This window comes from Scomber japonicus, chromosome 22 (assembly GCF_027409825.1).
Source record: "Scomber japonicus isolate fScoJap1 chromosome 22, fScoJap1.pri, whole genome shotgun sequence".
NCBI classification, from domain to species: domain Eukaryota; kingdom Metazoa; phylum Chordata; class Actinopteri; order Scombriformes; family Scombridae; genus Scomber; species Scomber japonicus.
The window spans coordinates 16271752-16289927 of record NC_070599.1 but is presented as its reverse complement, the minus strand read 5'-3'; the positions used below and the strand labels follow the sequence as shown (position 1 = coordinate 16289927).

Genomic DNA, 18176 nt, shown 5'->3' with positions numbered 1-18176 from the left:
TGCAATCTGGAGTTAGCCAATGTCATTTATTTGCAATATATTTGTAAATGCAGATTACAGATGCTCAATTTGCTGTTTGCTGTTTCACTTATTGCACTGTACTGTATGTGTCTTTATGTCAGTGTGGACAAGAAGGGGATGTACCACTACCTGGTCAAGTGGAGAGACCTGACCTATGACCAGTGTACCTGGGAGAGAGACGACATGGAGATCCCCGACTTTGTCATTTACAAGACCAATTACTGGAGACACAGGTAGGAGAATTAACTGTATATAAAGATGGATGAAGTGTTTCCACCTCTTACCACTATGCAAAAGTGAAGCCAAATGATCTCTTTTCTGGGAGCTGCCATCTTGCTTATGTGACATTATTTGGAGACAGAGTCTGCACAGTTTAGAGTTACACTGTCCTGCTTCCTGACAGAGGTTTGAGAGCTGCTAGCAAGGCTGTCAATCATGATGTCACACCCCATTGTTATATCGTCAACTTACTTGTTAAAAGCAAACTCATTGGTAGGACCAATGACTGAATATGTCAGCTGTCAATGGCTTAATTATAGGAATAAAACACCCTAATTTCGATACTAGATGTTATTATATTCATAGATTTTTAAGCATCTAAAACTTTAATGTGGAGGTATGCTTTTGTTTATTTTCTTGCTCTCCTGATTAATTCATTAACACAGTCACATCTGTATTGCTGTTTAACAGAGACAACATAATGAAGGAGGACCCAGACAAACCCAGGAAGATGAGGAGCAAGAGCCAGGAGGGTGAAGATGAATCTCCTGCCTCACCGGTCACTGATGTGAGTTTGACTCAAAGTCTGCATTTCTATTTCCAGCAGATGATTTTTTAAATGAAACCAATGTTTATTTTAATTCATTCCTTTACTACTTTACTATTTGCATACAACTGTGTACCAATCACATCTCTCATCTCTCTTCTCTCCTTTGTTTTTTCCAGCCAACGATAAAATACGAGGAGCAGCCAGACTTCGTTACATCGACAGGCGGTACACTGCACCTGTACCAGCTGGAGGGTCTGAACTGGCTTCGGTTTTCCTGGGCTCAGGGCACAGACACCATCCTAGCAGATGAGATGGGGCTGGGCAAGACCATCCAGACCATCGTCTTTCTTTATTCACTCTTTAAAGAGGTGATGGTTCTGTTATTGTCTCGTTCCACCGTCTTACTGAGGTTGAAGTTGAGGTTGAAACGTTAATGTGAATGTTCCTTCTCTCCTTCAGGGTCACACTAAGGGTCCGTTTCTGGTCAGCGCCCCGCTCTCCACCATCATCAACTGGGAGAGGGAGTTTGAGATGTGGGCGCCCGACTTCTACGTGGTGACGTACACGGGAGACAAGGACAGCCGAGCCATCATCAGAGAGAACGAGTTCTCATTTGATGACACGGCTGTCAAAGGAGGAAAGAAAACCTTCAAGCTGAGGGTGAGGAGCGAAGAGTGAAGATGTTTAAACTAAAGCAGTTGTCAGAGATTTTTTTACCCAGTGATTTGATGTGATGGAAGGAAGTGGATCACACATTTGTTTGTCCTTCTCCTTCCTGCAGAGAGAAGCTCCTATTAAATTCCATGTGCTGCTGACGTCCTACGAGTTGGTGACCATCGACCAGACGGCGCTGAAGTCTATCGACTGGGCCTGTCTGGTGGTAGATGAGGCTCACCGCCTGAAGAATAACCAGTCCAAGGTACAATAGCCATCTCTTCAATTAGTTTTTAAACTTTGTAGACTTGTGATTTGTTTGGGGTAGAACATTTTAAATTTGAAAACCATGTCGGTGCTCTCTGGTGGACAAACTATGTTAAGACAATACTGTTTCTAAATTAACTTTTTATTATCTTTAACACATTTTTGCCATTACTATTCCATTAATAAAAATTAATTACTTATTTTATTCTACAAGAATCATTTTGATTACCATTGCAATACCTTTTAATTATATAGAGATTTATTTATGCTGCTTTTATTTATTTTTGACTGCTATGCTTGTTTGGTTGTGTGTACTGGTTCTCTCTTCACGGATGAAGAACTAATAGAAAAATAACATTGTTTGAACTGAATTTGATTAATCTGCTCAGTATCAGTAATGCCTTCCAGGTACACTACATACACTAAACACAAGCAATAAACCTCTCAGACAATTAGAACTCAATAAACACTAGTACTAATCTGCAGTCTGTTGATCAATTGTACTAATTGTACTATACACAGATCTCGTCATATATATCAGTTATTAGATAAAACAAGCCATGCAGATATATCAGTTAGGAGATAGTATGGCTTTTATCGATGTGATTTTATATGTATTTCATATAATTTATAGGAATATAAATGTTGAAATAATTATTATATTGATAGTGACAACCAAAATGGCAATACAAATGTTGAGGAATGCACAGTTATTTATTTCAAGATTGTCTGATGTAGCAATTCCATCCTTTGGGAAAAATATTGATGTACATACAGTAAATATAACAGACGTTGTATAACTTTGTCTCCAGTTTTTCAGGCGTCTGAACGACTATAAGATCGACCACAAGCTGCTGCTGACAGGAACTCCACTACAGAACAACCTGGAGGAGCTTTTTCACCTGCTCAACTTCCTCACCCCCAACCGCTTCAAGTAAGACTTCTCTCTTCTTCTTTTCTCTCTCACACACACTCTTATTTCCTGCAATCCTTCACTGAGTCCCCCTCTCTCTCTCTCTTCCTTTGTGCAGTAACCTAGAGGGCTTCCTTGAAGAGTTCGCTGACATCTCCAAGGAAGACCAGATCAAAAAGCTCCATGACCTGCTGGGGCCTCACATGCTGCGGAGGCTGAAGGCCGACGTTTTCAAGAATATGCCCGCCAAGACTGAGCTGATTGTCAGAGTGGAGCTGAGCCCGATGCAGAAGTACGGAACCGGGGGGAGGGTTGATGTGGTTGTAAATGAACATGTACTGGATGAGAGAAACTAGGCAGTAAACTCTCTCCTCTTTCTCAACATCTGTGGCCACTAATCATTCTTTTGAGCAAAATATTTGTCAACCAGTTGTTGTGTCGTCAACAAATACACCCAGTTGTTATTGTGAAGATGCTTGGTGGTTAGTTGGTGGTGAACAATGGAAGACTTTAATACTTCCCAGTCCTCAGTAAGCATGGTGATTTCTGGGTGGCGTCTATGCTACATTATTAAGTGACAGGGTTTTTTATTTATTTCTATGTTACAAAAAACATTGTTTCAACTGATTTTCAATGACCATATAAGGAGATTTGACACATGTGACCTAGGCATCTGAAGACCTGCAAATCACCCAAATCATACTTAATCGGTTGTGATTGTTTGAATTTGGAAGAGCACAGTGGCTGCTACTGGATGTCAGCATTGGAATAGAAAATAATTGTCACAATTAATTAAAATCAGCAACCACAACACTAAAAATAGCATTGGAATACAAAAATGAATTTAGTGATTCAATTAAAAATAACTTGATTTTAAGCTGATTAATGAACCAATACAGACCTTTTATATTTCCAACAACCAGTGCAATTGTGTGTACGAATGTAGATATTGGCTTTTGCATTTCTATATATTGTATATTATAAATGTAACAAGTGATACTAAAGTAGAAAGTGAAAATCCCTATACAACAATAAGATATATAATTAAAAAAATTTCATGTCTTTGTGTTTGAAAAAAGGAAATACTACAAGCTGATCCTGACCAAGAACTTTGAGGCTCTGAACTCTAAAGGGGGAGGAAACCAGGTCTCCCTGCTCAACATCATGATGGACCTAAAGAAGTGTTGCAACCATCCCTACCTCTTCCCGGTCGCCTCCATGGTGAGAACAGACGACTTGGGTCCTTGACCATTAAAATACAGCTGAGCAAAGTTTTACAGGAATATGAGGACAAAAAGATCAGTAAACACTTTCTTGTTTTAAATTCAAATAATGTGCTGTTGTGTTTGATCACACAGACAGTTTAAATCCTTCATTCACTGCTAGAATTTCACTTCTTTTTAAACAATTTGCTTGCATTATTTCTCAATTGCATAACAGTGACACCCTGTGGTGATGTAAGGTTGTATCATATTTGTACTTTTATTAAGTCATCATCAGTGCAGCCAGTTAAAGACTATTTGTGTTTTATTCTCCATGTGGTTTTGTTTATGTGCGTTTGTAGGAAGCCCAAAAAACACCGAGCGGTGCTTACGAAGGGTCGGCCCTAACTAAGTCTTCTGGGAAACTGACGCTGTTGCAGAAGATGCTGAGGAAACTGAAAGAGCAGGGGCACCGAGTACTGGTCTTCTCTCAGGTACACACTCACACGGACACACACACACAACAGATGGTCACCTCTCGTCACAGATGTTCAATGAGTCCCATGATGCCTCCAGACGGGCTCAAGGACAGCAGGCTGTGATTGCAGCTGTGTGTGTATGTGTGTGGGTAATGAAGTATAGATAAAAATATACACACATGAGCAGCTTTCTGACTCTTCTTTCTGTTTGTAGATGACTAAAATGTTGGACTTACTAGAAGATTTCTTGGACTATGAAGGTTATAAGTATGAAAGAATTGATGGCGGCATCACAGGAGCGCTTAGACAGGAGGCCATCGACCGCTTCAATGGTGAGTTTTGGATGTGCAGTTGGTCATCCATGTCCTTTATTGACCTCTGTTGGTGATACTCTGGCATACATTATACATTCCTTATGTTGTATTGAAACAAAGTTGCAGTGAATTGACAGAAATAAGATAGTAAACAGAAACAGCCTACTGAATAAGGCATAAATCATAAAGGAATGGCTATTGAAGAGGAGTTAAATGACCATGCAGAATATTGTAAAATGAGACATTATGAAAAATCTGTAATGTTTTCATGTAAAACTTCACTCTATTCACACTATTATGCTAAAACCCACAGGGAAATGGAGATTAAACATCCTTAGCTTCCATAATACAGCAGATTTCAGAGTGAGTGTGTGGGTGGGGTGTAGTTATGAAAGAGATTTGATCCAATTAAATTGAATTAGATCAAGATACTGTTGAGAGACATAAAGCAGCACAGGACTGTTTTCCTCCACTCAGACCTCCCTCACAAGCGTTGTTAGATTGTGAGGGAGTAAATGCAGAGCAAATTTTTACAAGTAGTTCAAGAGCAGCCATAAAAAATGTTACACATTTTACAGAATGAGAAAAGGAAGGGTTTGATATAAAAACATGATGGATTTTTGGCATATTTAGTAATAACTTGGAAAAATACATATCACACTGGAAGAAATATTTTTTACTTTACTGCATCTTTGGGAGTTTGTTGGCAATTAATAACAATAAATTATACATTATGAATAATAGCCAAAGGTGTTACCTAAGGTCAACATTGAAATGTAAAAACCTTTTTGTAAACACATGAGGAATTCTGTTTTTCTATTTCAGATTCTGATTATGCAGAAGTTATTAGTAAATGTTTATCTAAATGAACACCATAAAACCTGTATTCTTGTGTGTTATTTTTCTTTATCAAAAAAGATTGATAACATACGTTTTGCTTAGTCTTTATTAAACAATGACCATGCATAAAAAAACATAAATCTCAAAATGAAGAGGTGATTTATGCCAGATATAGCTATCACCTGATTTCCATCTGCAGTCCCTGGGCAGGGACACACATAACAATCAGCAGACACTAAAAGTGTTAATAGTGTTGTATGTAAAATTAATTTACATACAACACTATTAAATAGTCTTTATCACACCAACAATTATACAGACAAATCTAAAAATACATATCAATTGCTCAGTATTGTTTTTTGCACCCTTAATATTGTATTATTGGGGATTGGGATTGATACCATAAGAAAATATCATATCTTTTTAGTCCCTGGCATCAATAGTATTCTGTCGTTAAAGTTATTCTTATTATCGTCTGTTTGTCTGTGTCTCTCTTTCTCCAGCTCCTGGTGCTTGTCAGTTTTGTTTCCTGCTCTCCACCAGAGCCGGAGGATTAGGCATCAACTTGGCCACAGCAGACACCGTCGTCATCTTCGACTCTGACTGGAACCCTCACAACGACATACAGGTACTGTAGACTGGCAGGTTTTGGAAGATGATTAACAACTTCATAAACGTCCCTGTATCAAAAAACGTATAAGTTCCTTGTCTTTGTCCCTATCTGTTCAGGCGTTCAGTCGAGCTCACCGCATCGGGCAGGCCAACAAAGTGATGATCTACCGCTTTGTGACGCGAGCCAGCGTGGAGGAGCGCATCACCCAGGTGGCCAAGAGGAAGATGATGCTGACCCACCTGGTGGTCCGGCCGGGCCTGGGATCCAAGGCTGGCTCAATGTCCAAGCAGGAACTGGACGACATCCTCAAATTTGGAACAGAAGAGCTTTTCAAGGATGAAGTAGAAGGTAACAACATTTAGTGTTCAATGTGGAAATTAAAAGTCAAGTGAAATTAGGATTTTCAGTAAAATATAATAATTTGGAGCTTTGGAGGTTTGAAGTTTGGGTCAAAGTTGGTAACGTTTGGCAGGCTGCTTCTCCTGAATGAGATTACTTTGTCAAACGCACTCACTCTAATATCTTTTCATCTTGACAAACTTGGCCAGAGAACATAATCGGCTTATCCTTGTTTTATTGATGATATAAATGATGATGATACGACAGAACAGGACAAATCATTTTTCACTTCTCAGGTATGAAGAACTCTTCAGGGGATAAAGTTGAGGATGAAGGTAGCGTGATCCACTATGACAGCACCGCCATCGAGAGGCTGCTCGACCGAAGCCAAGACGCCACGGACGACACGGACGTCCAGAACATGAACGAGTACCTCAGCTCCTTTAAAGTGGCCCAGTACATGGTCCGAGAGGAGGATAAGGTGAGAGACAGAGGGAAGAAAAGAGGAGGAACAGAATAGCACAAATACTACCAAAGATTTCATCTCTTAAATGACCTTTTTAGATTTTTTTTTACTGTCCGAATAATCTGCTCACATCCTGACATCCCCAATTTCTGGGTAAAGCAAGTCAAAACTCTTGCATTGGAGTTCCTTATTTAATTTAGAGGAACATGTCAGTGCATGTTAATAATAGAGTCGAGTGATATGGTGATCCATCTATACCTTATTATACTGTGTATCTGCTTAGGTCAACCTTGCTTTATGAGGATTGATGTTACCTTGCGAGGCAGCTGGATTTGCAACATCACCAGATCACACAAATCCAGCTGCCTGGAGATAACAATGATAGATAGATAGTTCATCCAATCACCTCCCAAGAATTTTGCCCTTTTCCAGCAGCTTCCATGGACCACATCTTAGGTAGTTCTGTGTAACAAACCATCTGGTGCATCAGGTTGCAATTGTTGCACCACAGTGATGAAATGCCTTGATTTGCCAAGTATTTCAGTGTCTGGATCAGCCAGAAACAGACATTCCCATCTGGTTATTTTATCTACAAATTTATAAACGGTCTCTCTATTGAGTGTCCAGAAAATGTAGTGTATCACCATACCCCCTGTGTCTTTATAGTACTTTATAGTGGTGTAGTGCAAGATATAATATCTGTCTCTTTCAATTCAATTCAATTCAATTCAAAACACTTTATTTGTCCCCAAGGGGCAATTTAAAAGGCACGGGAAGCAGCATCATTAAAAAAGGACAAACAGAACATCAGACAACATAAAATGATATAAAGTGCTATAGTCAGTATTTTCAGCGACCGTCACAGTCAAAGTGCTCTGTGCTTCATGCTAAAGTGCTAAAGTGCTGTGTGCTATGTGCATTCAGTCAGTCAAAGGGCAATGATATTGGGACAGGGAGGGGTCAGTGTTCAGGAGCTGGACTGCTGTGGGGACAAAGGTAGCCCTCCTCCTTTGTGTTCTGCAGCGTGGAGCCACTCAAGCACTGAGTGTAGAGTGTGTAAGGGGTCGTGTAGGATCCTGTGAGCAGTTCGGATTATTTGTTGGTCACAGAAAGCAGACAGAGCTCTAACAGGGTGTCCAATGATTTTAGAGCAGACTTTGGTGATGCAAGATGTGTCCGACCTTGCAGGCTGATGTAATAAAACCAGAAAGAGAATGCTAGGATGCTCTCAATGAAGGAGTGGTAAAAGGTCAGGAGAATGAGAAGGAGTCTTTATTCACTCCAAACGATCTCAGCTTCCTGAGCAGATATTGTCTCTGGTGGCACTTTTTCAGGATCTCTTCACTGTTGGAGGAAAACCTCAGAAGGCCGTACCTGTACTCCTCCACCACCTCCACAGGCTCCCCCCAGATGGTGGTAGTGAAGGCCTCTGCCAGTTTTCTCTGCTTGCTGGAGAATGTCACAATCACCTCTTTAGTCTTTGTTGAGTTCAGCTGGAGACAGGCGCCCTCATACCAGGTGATAAAGTCCTGAAGAACAGAGCTATGGTGTAGGTTGAGGGTAGAGAGCAGAGATAGCAGGACTGTGTCGTCAACAAATTTAACCAGGTGATAATTTGGCTGGGTGGACCTGCAGTCATCGGTGTAGAGGATGTAAAGCAGAGGCGATAGGACACAGCCCTGCGGGGAGCCGGTGGAGGTGTGGAGGATGCCACAGTAGGAGACATTAACAAGCACCCTCTGTGACTGGTTGGTTAAAAAGTCAGTAATCCACATGGTGAGCTGGTGATCCAAATTGAACCGGGTTAGATGTGTGGCTGCATGATATTGAATGCAGAAGAGAAGTCCGCAAACAGGATCCTGGCGGTGGTGTTGGGGGTCTCCAGATGTTTGTGGATGGTCTCCAAGATGAATATCTTGGTGTCGTCCACTCCCCTGCCGGCCCTGTATGTGAACTGCAGTGGGTCCATCAATGGCTCAACAGAGTTGGTGATGGAGTTTTTGACAATCCTCTCCATCGCCTTCATCACCAAGGAGGTCAGGGGCACGGGCCTCAGGTCATTTAGTACCTTGGTGGGGCCCTTCTTGGGGATGGGGATGACCATGGAATGTTTCCACTTCTTGAGCGCTGTGCTGCAGCGCATGGATGTCTGGAACAGCTGCTGGAATACCTCCCCCAGCTGCTTAGCACAGTGCTTCAGGGTCCACCCACAGATGTTGTCGAGTGCTTGTTTTAGTTCTTTAGTGACCTAGGGTTTATTGTTAGGGAATATTGTAATGGTTTTGGTTGGGATTATACTGTCCACACAAAAGGAGATGTATGCTGTCACTGTGTCCACCTGCTCATCAATGTTGCTAGACAATTCCGGTCAGTGGTTTCAAAACAGCCCTGTAGTCTGTCAATACTGTCTGGAGTCCGTTGTTTGATTTTCTTAGTTATTTTGTCTGACTTCTTGACTACAGGTAGATAAGCCAGAGAAAGCCAAATACTATTATGGTGTGCAGAGCCTGGGGGGACCCTTTCCAAATTGTGTGGTACAGTCAGTATACTGATCAAACCCTTTAAGGGATTTGTCAAGTGAACAGGGGGTTAAGATCATCTGTAAGGAATTTGGGAGGATCTGGAGAAACTGATTCTAACCTGTTCAGAGTGTTCTTGACATGCTCAGTAGCAACAGAAGCTTTTGCTTTGGTTTGGATGTAAACCAGGATGATAAAAATTTTAGCTGCTAAATGCTCTGATATGTTCACAAGCTAGTCGCTAACTTTGTTAGTTTGCCATGTGATGCTGGGCAGGTATCAGCGTTCTGTTTTTAATCTAGTGCACTGGTTATTTGTTATTTATTATACACAATGTTTTATTTATATTTTTTTAGCCTGTGTCTGTGATTTATTTATTATAGCTTTTATATATATATATATATATATATATATATATCAAAAGTGCAGCAACATAGATTTTGTAGTATCACAACTGGTAGCGGTTACCAGTTGTGATACTACAAAATCTATTCAATACAATCTAAATCTAAATACCTTGGAGACATCTTATCTTTGTGCAGACATCTGCAAATACAACATAAATATATTACCAATACAAGTGTGATCATTGCAACATCTTTAATCTTTGTTCTGAGGCCAAGTGCTACTACACTGAGCACAGTCTCTTTCTTTGCTCTCCAACATGCTTAGAAAACAACACTTTATCTTTTCTTACCTGTGCGTACTTATCTTGTGCTCCAGATCGAGGAGATCGAGCGGGAGATCATCAAACAGGAGGAGAACGTGGATCCAGATTACTGGGAGAAACTGTTGCGGCATCACTACGAGCAGCAACAAGAGGACCTGGCCAGCAAACTGGGGAAAGGCAAGAGGAACCGCAAGCCCGTCAACTATAACGACGCAGCGCAGGAAGACCAAGGTAGGGAGTGGGTTTGGATCTAGTGGTCTCTTGGGTAGAGTAAACTCATCTGAGCTGTGTTATGTCTTAGACACCTCAGTATTACAATCATGAAATAAAAGAGCAGTTTAAGATTCTTTTGGGTAATCCAGGATTTAAAAGTGAAGCCTGATTCGGTATTTATTGCTAAGATTTATTATTTTTAATCTTGTGATTTTAGATGACATGTCTTGTGTTTGAGTTATTGCTTGCACAGTGGAAGTGAATGGGCCTGGCCTATTGACAAACCACCATGTGCTGTTTCAGAGTGGCATGCTGACATTTCAGATAACCAGTCCGAGTACTCGGTGGGCTCCGAGGAGGAGGACGAGGACTTTGACGATCGGCCAGAGGGTAAGGAGAGATTTAAAAAAAAAAAAAAAAAAAGAAAGAAAGAAAGAGAGAGACATCAAACAGAGTTGCTCACGAACAATGAAAGTCGGCTGCTTTAGTGAACCACACGAACACACACACACTCGGGCCTGTGTTGAATTACTGGTCGAAATTGATTTAGTTGTTACAGTTGCCTGGCACAGTCGAACGCATCTGTTTGCCAAGAAATGCAAACCGCCATCCACCTTCAGACAGCTGGAGCTCAAAAGCAACTATAAATGTCAAGGGAAAGATAGATTTATACTTTCCGCACTGTGTTCCTAATCTTACTTTCACGAGATTAGAAAATCTGAGAATGTGAGAAATTATACTCACCTCTTTTCCGTTTTCTGCCCCCTTTTTACCTGCAGGTCGAAGGCAGTCACGTCGCCAGTTGAGGAATGAGAAGGACAAACCTCTGCCTCCTCTTCTGGCCAGAGTTGGAGGCAACCTTGAGGTCTGTAAATCTCGCTGGAACTTGTCCTCCTTTCATTTTGCGTGTGTTTTTTTTAAATTACGATATTGCTAGAGCCTGTCAACTTTATTTTAAGTTTAACTCGCACCCCCAGTTATTTTTCTAACAATCTAGCAATGTCTGATTGGAGATGGCAGCAAGGCTATTACATCTCCAACAAGCTCATCTATCATCCTGATAATGGTAGACGTGATTATAATGGCCTGCAATGTTCGAGCTAGTTTATTTTAGTATTAGGCACTTAGACCGATTCACAAAGGCCTTGGGATGTTTGAGAAACACTCTGCAGGAAAAAGAAAAATGAACCTTAAATTTTCTCATCCTGACATTTTCATTTACAGTCTAACAGAAGAATAACCATACACAGACACATTTTAAGAAAAGGACAGACAGTGCCAGTTTCACTCCATAATATCTAAAATACGCTGTAATTTCCATTGATAGGTGCTGGGCTTTAACACACGCCAGAGAAAGGCTTTCCTGAACGCAGTGATGCGCTGGGGGATGCCATCTCAAGACGCCTTTTCCTCTCAGTGGCTTGTCAGAGACCTCAGGGGCAAGACTGAGAAAGAATTCAAGTAAGAAACGAATACAAAGAAAAATGTTTAACAGAAACTTTTATTATTCCTCTCCTTTAACCACAGCTTCCTATCCCCTTCCTCCTCTCCACCAGAGCTTACGTGTCTCTTTTTATGCGTCACTTGTGCGAGCCGGTGGCCGATGGGGCCGAGACGTTCGCAGACGGCGTCCCGCGGGAGGGGTTGTGTCGGCAGCCGGTCCTCACTCGAATCGGCGTCATGTCCCTCGTCAAGAAGAAGGTCAGCCTGACAAATGCGCAGAGTTATATAAATGGTGTCTAAATAGGGTGTCAACAAATCTTTAATTCAACAAACTACAAAGACAATATCGTTTTGTGGTCTTAAATAAAACGCCAGAGCATGAATTATGTTTTTCTAGTTCATGCTTCATTATGTTTTTCTAGTGAAGAAATCCACCATTACATCTTGAAAGATGTTCTGATTGCCGACTACTTTCAGTTTGCCAGCTTATTTTAGTTTATCCAAACATCTTAAATCCAGTCTGCAGTCCAACTTGTTGAAACCTGCTGACATCCTGATTTGCTATCTATGCTAGGGGGGATGTATGATATACTGCCAGGCAAAAAAGGGCATGTGGGTGGTGAGTTTAAGTAAGGTACTATTAGGTAAGTCGGGTGTGTGCCAAGTTTTTTTTTTTTTTCTTTTTGTTTAGTGTTTTGATGTTTTGTGTGCAGATCCAGGAATTTGAACACATCAACGGGCGGTGGAGTCTTCCAGAGCTCAAGCCAGAAGTCAGCATAGAGAAATCCTCCTCCAGGGCTTCCTCTCCTGCCGTGAAGACCGCCACTCCCACTCCTGATGCCAGCTATAACACCACGCCATGCACCTCTAAGCCAGGTAACCAAATACACACAATCACACTGCCCAAATCCAGCAGGGGGCACTCCATGTACTGTAAAGGGCACCAGATCGTGTTCATTTTGATGTGATCTAGTTTTATGTGTGTGTTTGTGTGTGTGTACGTGTATTTTAATGCATTTTGATTTGTCCATGCATGTGCAGCAACTCCTGCTCCAGCAGACAAGCTAGAAAAGAATGGGAAAGAGGGAGAGAAGGAGGAGAAAGAGGAAGGTGAGGCCTCGTCGGAGAAAGAGAAAGCAAAGGAGAAAGACAAAGATGAAGGGAAAGAGGTTGACGGCAACAAGGCCGCTGACCCTGAAGAGGTGGGACATGTCTCTCTAAATAAAGTTTTTTTCTTTTCTTTTTTTTGCATATTTCAACCCATTTACCACAAAGCTCTGTCCTTTTTCTTTTTTTTTGAGGTGTACCACAGTGTGTTTTATATATCTTCCCCTTTTGAGGAGCCATACGTTTTGTATGGTGTGATGTAGCCAGTTATAACTACCTGAAATGCACTTTAAAGCTGATATTTTCAACACAGGCTTTCATCATAAAACAGTAAAACACAGCAAAGGCCAGCTTGTTGACTGATGACAAGTTTGGCTTCTTCCCTTTAGCTTTCCTCATCACAAAATGCATCTCCTGGTCAAAAAACTGAAGGCAAAGACGAGAGCGACGTGAAAGAGGAGGAGAAGAAAGAAACAACTGACGCTCCACCCGCCACAACAGAGGAGAAAAAAACACAGGAGGAGAGCAAAGGGGAATCAAAACAAACAACTAAGCAAGACACGGAGGTCAAAGAAGAGAAGTCAGGTGAAAAACAAAAAAAGGAAACTTGATGAGCTGATAAGGCACAGCTTCACCTTTGCCTCTCAGCAACAGATGAGGCACATTTTAACGATGTGTTTGTTTAACATTCGTCATGATTTTCTTACCAGATGCAGAAAAGACAAGCGAGGAGAAGGACAAAGAAAAAGAAAAGCGAGAGGAGACGCCCGCCGCAACGGAAGCAACAGACGCCAAGGATAAGAGCGAGGCTGCTGACATGAAGAAAGGTACATCTCACAATCTGAAGAGCCTCAAGAAACAGCTATTTTTTACTATATGATGCCTTTGCTTGTCTTTCTCAATAACAGAGGAGGTCAAAGGGGAAAAGGATGCTGGGAAAGAAATCAAAGCAGCTAAGGAGGAGGTGCCCAAAGGTAATGGGAGGCCCCCCATTGAGCGACCTCGCTTCATGTTCAACATCGCTGATGGAGGCTTCACTGGTTAGTGCCGACGTACCGTCATCCATCTGTAAAGAGAGAATGTCCAAATCTAGCAGTCAGGTTGAAGTATGCTTGAAAGATTGATTTATAGATTAGGTAGGACTCCACGTTATGAAATTTCCTCTGATGTCACGGTTCTTCAACAAGAGCCGTGAAGAAGATCGCTGACGAATCAAAACATCAAAACATTGAGTGCTAATAAAAGCTCCAAAAAAGATCCAGACAGATAAGGACAGTTCAGTTATATTTTGTACTTTAATATCTCAAGCAAAGACTCCAACCCTGATTATTTGATATAGACTGGGCAGGAAATTGTATAAATGATTTAAAAACATAGCTGTAGTTGTATCAGAGGCAGTAAAATTGAGAAGGCTTTTCTTAAATAATAAAACTACAAAATGCATGAAAGATGAGGACAGAAAAGTGAAAAGGTAAGTAGTCCAAGTAATAAATTCACCGCTAAAACCTTTTGCTTTTCAGGGCTTCTGCACAAAGTCAGCAATGAATTAAAATCCATCTTCCCCTTGATCACAAAGCCAGAAAAGCTCTGCGCGCCATGAAAACACCTGCAGCCAGGTTTTAGCTAGCTAAGCACTTTTGAGACCGACTTCATTTTTTTTACTTTCTGCTGGCTTCATCCCCACAGAGCTTCACACTCTCTGGCAGAACGAGGAGCGGGCTGCCATCTCCTCAGGGAAGATGAACGAGATCTGGCACCGCCGACACGACTTCTGGCTTCTGGCGGGAATCGTGATGTATCCTTGACAGCAGTTGCCCGGGCGATGACCCCAGCGTGTTTATTTTTCTGTCGGCCGGCAGAAGCCCAGTGTAATAAGTCAACAAGCCAGCCAGAGCTCAGTAAACAGCAAACTGTGTCTGCTGGAAGCTGATGTAGTGGGTCATTTAGTTCATGTTGTTCCCTCTATTATGTTAATTAAGGGCGTGTAGCATTCATATAAAACTGTTTTCATTACTCTGCAATTTACACTAACGTAAGGGAAGTTATATTTCTCATTTCACAAGCTGCCTGAAAACTATTTTGTGCCCAAAAATAAACTCCCATTTTGAATTTAAAGTGGGTGAAGATAGAAACATATCAATGTCAGTTTTTAGCTAAAGTTAATTCTAATGTGGTTTAGCTATACGTTGTTACATGAAAACCCTCAATGCTTGGTTTCACTGTAATGGTGCAAGGTAGGAAGATGACTTCACTGTGATGAAAAGCTCAGTACCACTTGCTTTTTTGTGTCAAATATGGAACTGGAGCCAGGAGATTAGCTTAGCTTAGTTTAGCATAAACACTGGAAAAAGAGCGGCTAGCTTGGCTGTGCCTGAAGCTCAAAAATACACCAGCACATCTAAAGCTCCCTAATTAAGACGTATCTCAAAATATAAAAGTACAAAACGTACAACAATTTCTACTTTTATGGGGAGTTAATTGCTATTTATGCTACATGTGCTATTAAATAGCTCTTGCAGGCTCAGTAACTTTTTGGATTATTTTCAAAACCACAAATTGTTGGTTTTACATGTGGGTTCATGTACAGATGAAATAAACGAGGCGCAACGTGTTAATTGTCGAGTTTTAGAGATATCTTTTTAACTTGTTTCCACCTGCTTCCAGCTTTAATGCTAAGCTAGGCTAATTGCATCCTGGCTCCAATCTCAGATTTAAAATGAGAGTGGTATCAAACTTCTAATCTAATTCCCAGCAACAAAGAGAATAATATTTTCCAAAATGTTGAACTATTCCTCAAAGTTCATGCAGTTCATAACTTTTTCACTACTACAAAAAAAAATCTCCCTGTTTAGCTTCATTGTCACATTATGATGTTTGGTTGGAAAGTCGGCCCACTGGCTGTTCAACACTTTTTCTTTACTGGTGTTTCATGACCCTTGACCCCTGCGTCAGTCACGGCTACGCTCGGTGGCAGGACATCCAGAACGATCCACAGTTTGCCATCGTCAACGAGCCTTTCAAGTCACAGGCGAATAAGGGCAACTTCCTGGAGATGAAGAACAAGTTCCTGGCACGGCGCTTCAAGGTAGGACGAGACGCTGCTACAGCTTCAACTTGACTCAGTAAACATACACAAGATTAATTTGTCCCTTTTTATTTTACGGTGAGGCCTCTTATATAGGGCGGGAAATTGACAATATGCTTGATTTTTTTTCTTCTCTTTTCAATATCTCACTGTGACAAATTAAACATGTTTTTTAAATCATTTTTAACAAAGAAAGCAAATGTTCTCAAATGTCATCAATAGCCTGAACTAAATGAACCACATGATAATTAAAAATTATAAATCCATACATTCGAACCTGCAACTTTAGGTACTTCGCAGCGTCTTCGATCACCTGACTTCTTCGGTGGGTCGGATGACAGATGCCCCTAGACCCACTTATTGGGTGGATGGTATTGCTGACCGCTGCATTTCTGGAACAGCTCTCATCCTGTTTTTGAGCGGCTCACATGTTTCAGATCCTGCCCTCAACATCCTCATTTACTGTATCCCCTTCTGTCTCGCTCTCTTGACTCCTCGTCATCTCTCTTGCTAAAATTGCCTGCCGTCACTGTTAATTTGCTGTCGAAACAACACAAAAGTAAATTCTTTCACAAAATAACAAGTGGTAATTGGTTGTGCAACACGATAACGTCTTTTGCAACGCATTTGCAACAAATAACCTTTATTTTCCAGGAACACACACACGCACACAACTGAATCACAGTATGAAGCTTAATTTCCCATGAAATACTTGCTTAACTGTCGCCATGCCAACAGAGTCATTGAAATATTGCTTAAAAACATCATAAAGAGAATATGAGAAATGCTTGGAGCAGTATAATGAGAGTAAGGGGCAAAATCAATAATACATGTATCATTTTTGCAAGAAAAAGGGGAGATTACTTTTCTACATATGTTTAAATGACACATTTTTCAGTTTTCCTTTGATGTGATCTAAAATCACATCATTTCTTAATGATAATATCTTGAACATGAGTTGATGTGTTAAGCTGTTATATTAAGGACATGCTGAGTAGTTCATGTTCAGATTTTTATTGTAAGGGGATTTAGTTTTTTTGTCTTTAGATTCATTGCGATGCATGACTTCTTATCCTGAGCTTAAGTTATAAATAGTGTCTGAAAAAGGTTCAAACGGACTAAAATGGTAGTTTGGTGTGCTGACTTGATAAATTTCTGAAGCACCTGCATAAACTTCAAAGTCTTATTCACACCTGCTATAAATACACCAATTGTACATTCAAATAAATCACACGGAAATACTTAAAAGCTTAAAAGTTTCACCCTCCCTCATTTGATGTCTCATACTTTATAGTCACCCTTTTTACCCAAATGAAACATGAAAGTAGAGAAATGAATATTTCAATTATTAAGACAGCAGCGGAGTCCAAATTTTATGTTAGGTCCTAATTTTAAGAAGGTTTTAAGTATTACGTATGTTGACACTGTGAAATAGACATAATTAAATTAACAACACCTTATTTATGAGTGCGGCTATGGATGGGAATTAACAACACAATGCACAAGAGAAATGTAGGATCTTCTCAGAGCTGCTGAACATTAAGTGGTTCATGTTGGTGAGATCAAACACAAACCATTTCAATTAGTGTCTGTTCTTGTTTATTGTTTGACTTTTTAAAAACTTTGCAATCATAGCTTACATATAAAAATAAAAAAGAAGTCAGGAAAGAAAGCTGTTTGGTAGATGTTATCAGTTGTTTAGGTACTTCCTTTATTTCTTTTAGTTTAGCACATGTAAGTTAAACAAGGTTTTGTTTTAATAAATGGACATTTGTGAATGAAAAATGAAAACATTTACAATGATATTAATCTGTTGGTCCTTATACTTATAAACAATCTTAAACAATGAGCTCATTGTAGGAAATAACACCAAGTCTCATTCAGAAAGAGATCAATTATTCTGGTTTAACAAAAAGCTACAGTTGACATTAGCATCAAAGCACAACATAAAAACCTGATTACAGTATATTGTCATTACACAGGTAAAATGATTTGTTGTTAAGCCTAGGGGATTTAATTATCATCCTCTCTATAAACAGTCTTTATCAGCAGCACGCCACTCTCGTGTGTTCCTATTTTTACTCTTTGTCTCTCTGGCGTCTGACAACTTGCGCCCATGGCAATTATATTTTGAATCCAAAGCCGCAATTTGATGACAGTGGCAATTTCCTGCAGGTACAGAATTATAAATTATATTGATTTTACTGCAAAAACAGTAACATTGACTAATATGTAGTTTGTTATCAGGACACATTTAAGGCT

At 40.4% G+C, this 18176-nt stretch overlaps 1 protein-coding gene across 5 annotated transcripts in view; it reads left to right on the top strand.

The window, feature by feature from the left end:
- Window positions 1-18176, top strand: part of chd3 (chromodomain helicase DNA binding protein 3) — a 41903-nt gene that overhangs the window by 10322 nt on the left and 13405 nt on the right. For 4 of the 5 annotated variants that reach the window (XM_053343413.1, XM_053343412.1, XM_053343411.1 and 1 more), the window contains exons 12-36: window positions 123-254; window positions 712-808; window positions 967-1158; window positions 1250-1450; window positions 1572-1709; window positions 2524-2645; window positions 2743-2916; window positions 3704-3845; window positions 4189-4320; window positions 4520-4637; window positions 5963-6087; window positions 6189-6420; window positions 6708-6892; window positions 10120-10297; window positions 10583-10669; window positions 11059-11144; window positions 11607-11740; window positions 11836-11980; window positions 12436-12598; window positions 12764-12924; window positions 13219-13414; window positions 13540-13656; window positions 13738-13869; window positions 14516-14624; window positions 15782-15914. In XM_053343413.1, the coding sequence (XP_053199388.1) occupies window positions 123-254; window positions 712-808; window positions 967-1158; window positions 1250-1450; window positions 1572-1709; window positions 2524-2645; window positions 2743-2916; window positions 3704-3845; window positions 4189-4320; window positions 4520-4637; window positions 5963-6087; window positions 6189-6420; window positions 6708-6892; window positions 10120-10297; window positions 10583-10669; window positions 11059-11144; window positions 11607-11740; window positions 11836-11980; window positions 12436-12598; window positions 12764-12924; window positions 13219-13414; window positions 13540-13656; window positions 13738-13869; window positions 14516-14624; window positions 15782-15914 (3631 nt within the window). The remainder of the gene's footprint in view (window positions 1-122; window positions 255-711; window positions 809-966; window positions 1159-1249; window positions 1451-1571; window positions 1710-2523; window positions 2646-2742; window positions 2917-3703; window positions 3846-4188; window positions 4321-4519; window positions 4638-5962; window positions 6088-6188; window positions 6421-6707; window positions 6893-10119; window positions 10298-10582; window positions 10670-11058; window positions 11145-11606; window positions 11741-11835; window positions 11981-12435; window positions 12599-12763; window positions 12925-13218; window positions 13415-13539; window positions 13657-13737; window positions 13870-14515; window positions 14625-15781; window positions 15915-18176) is intronic. The other variant, XM_053343410.1, reaches the window with a different exon arrangement.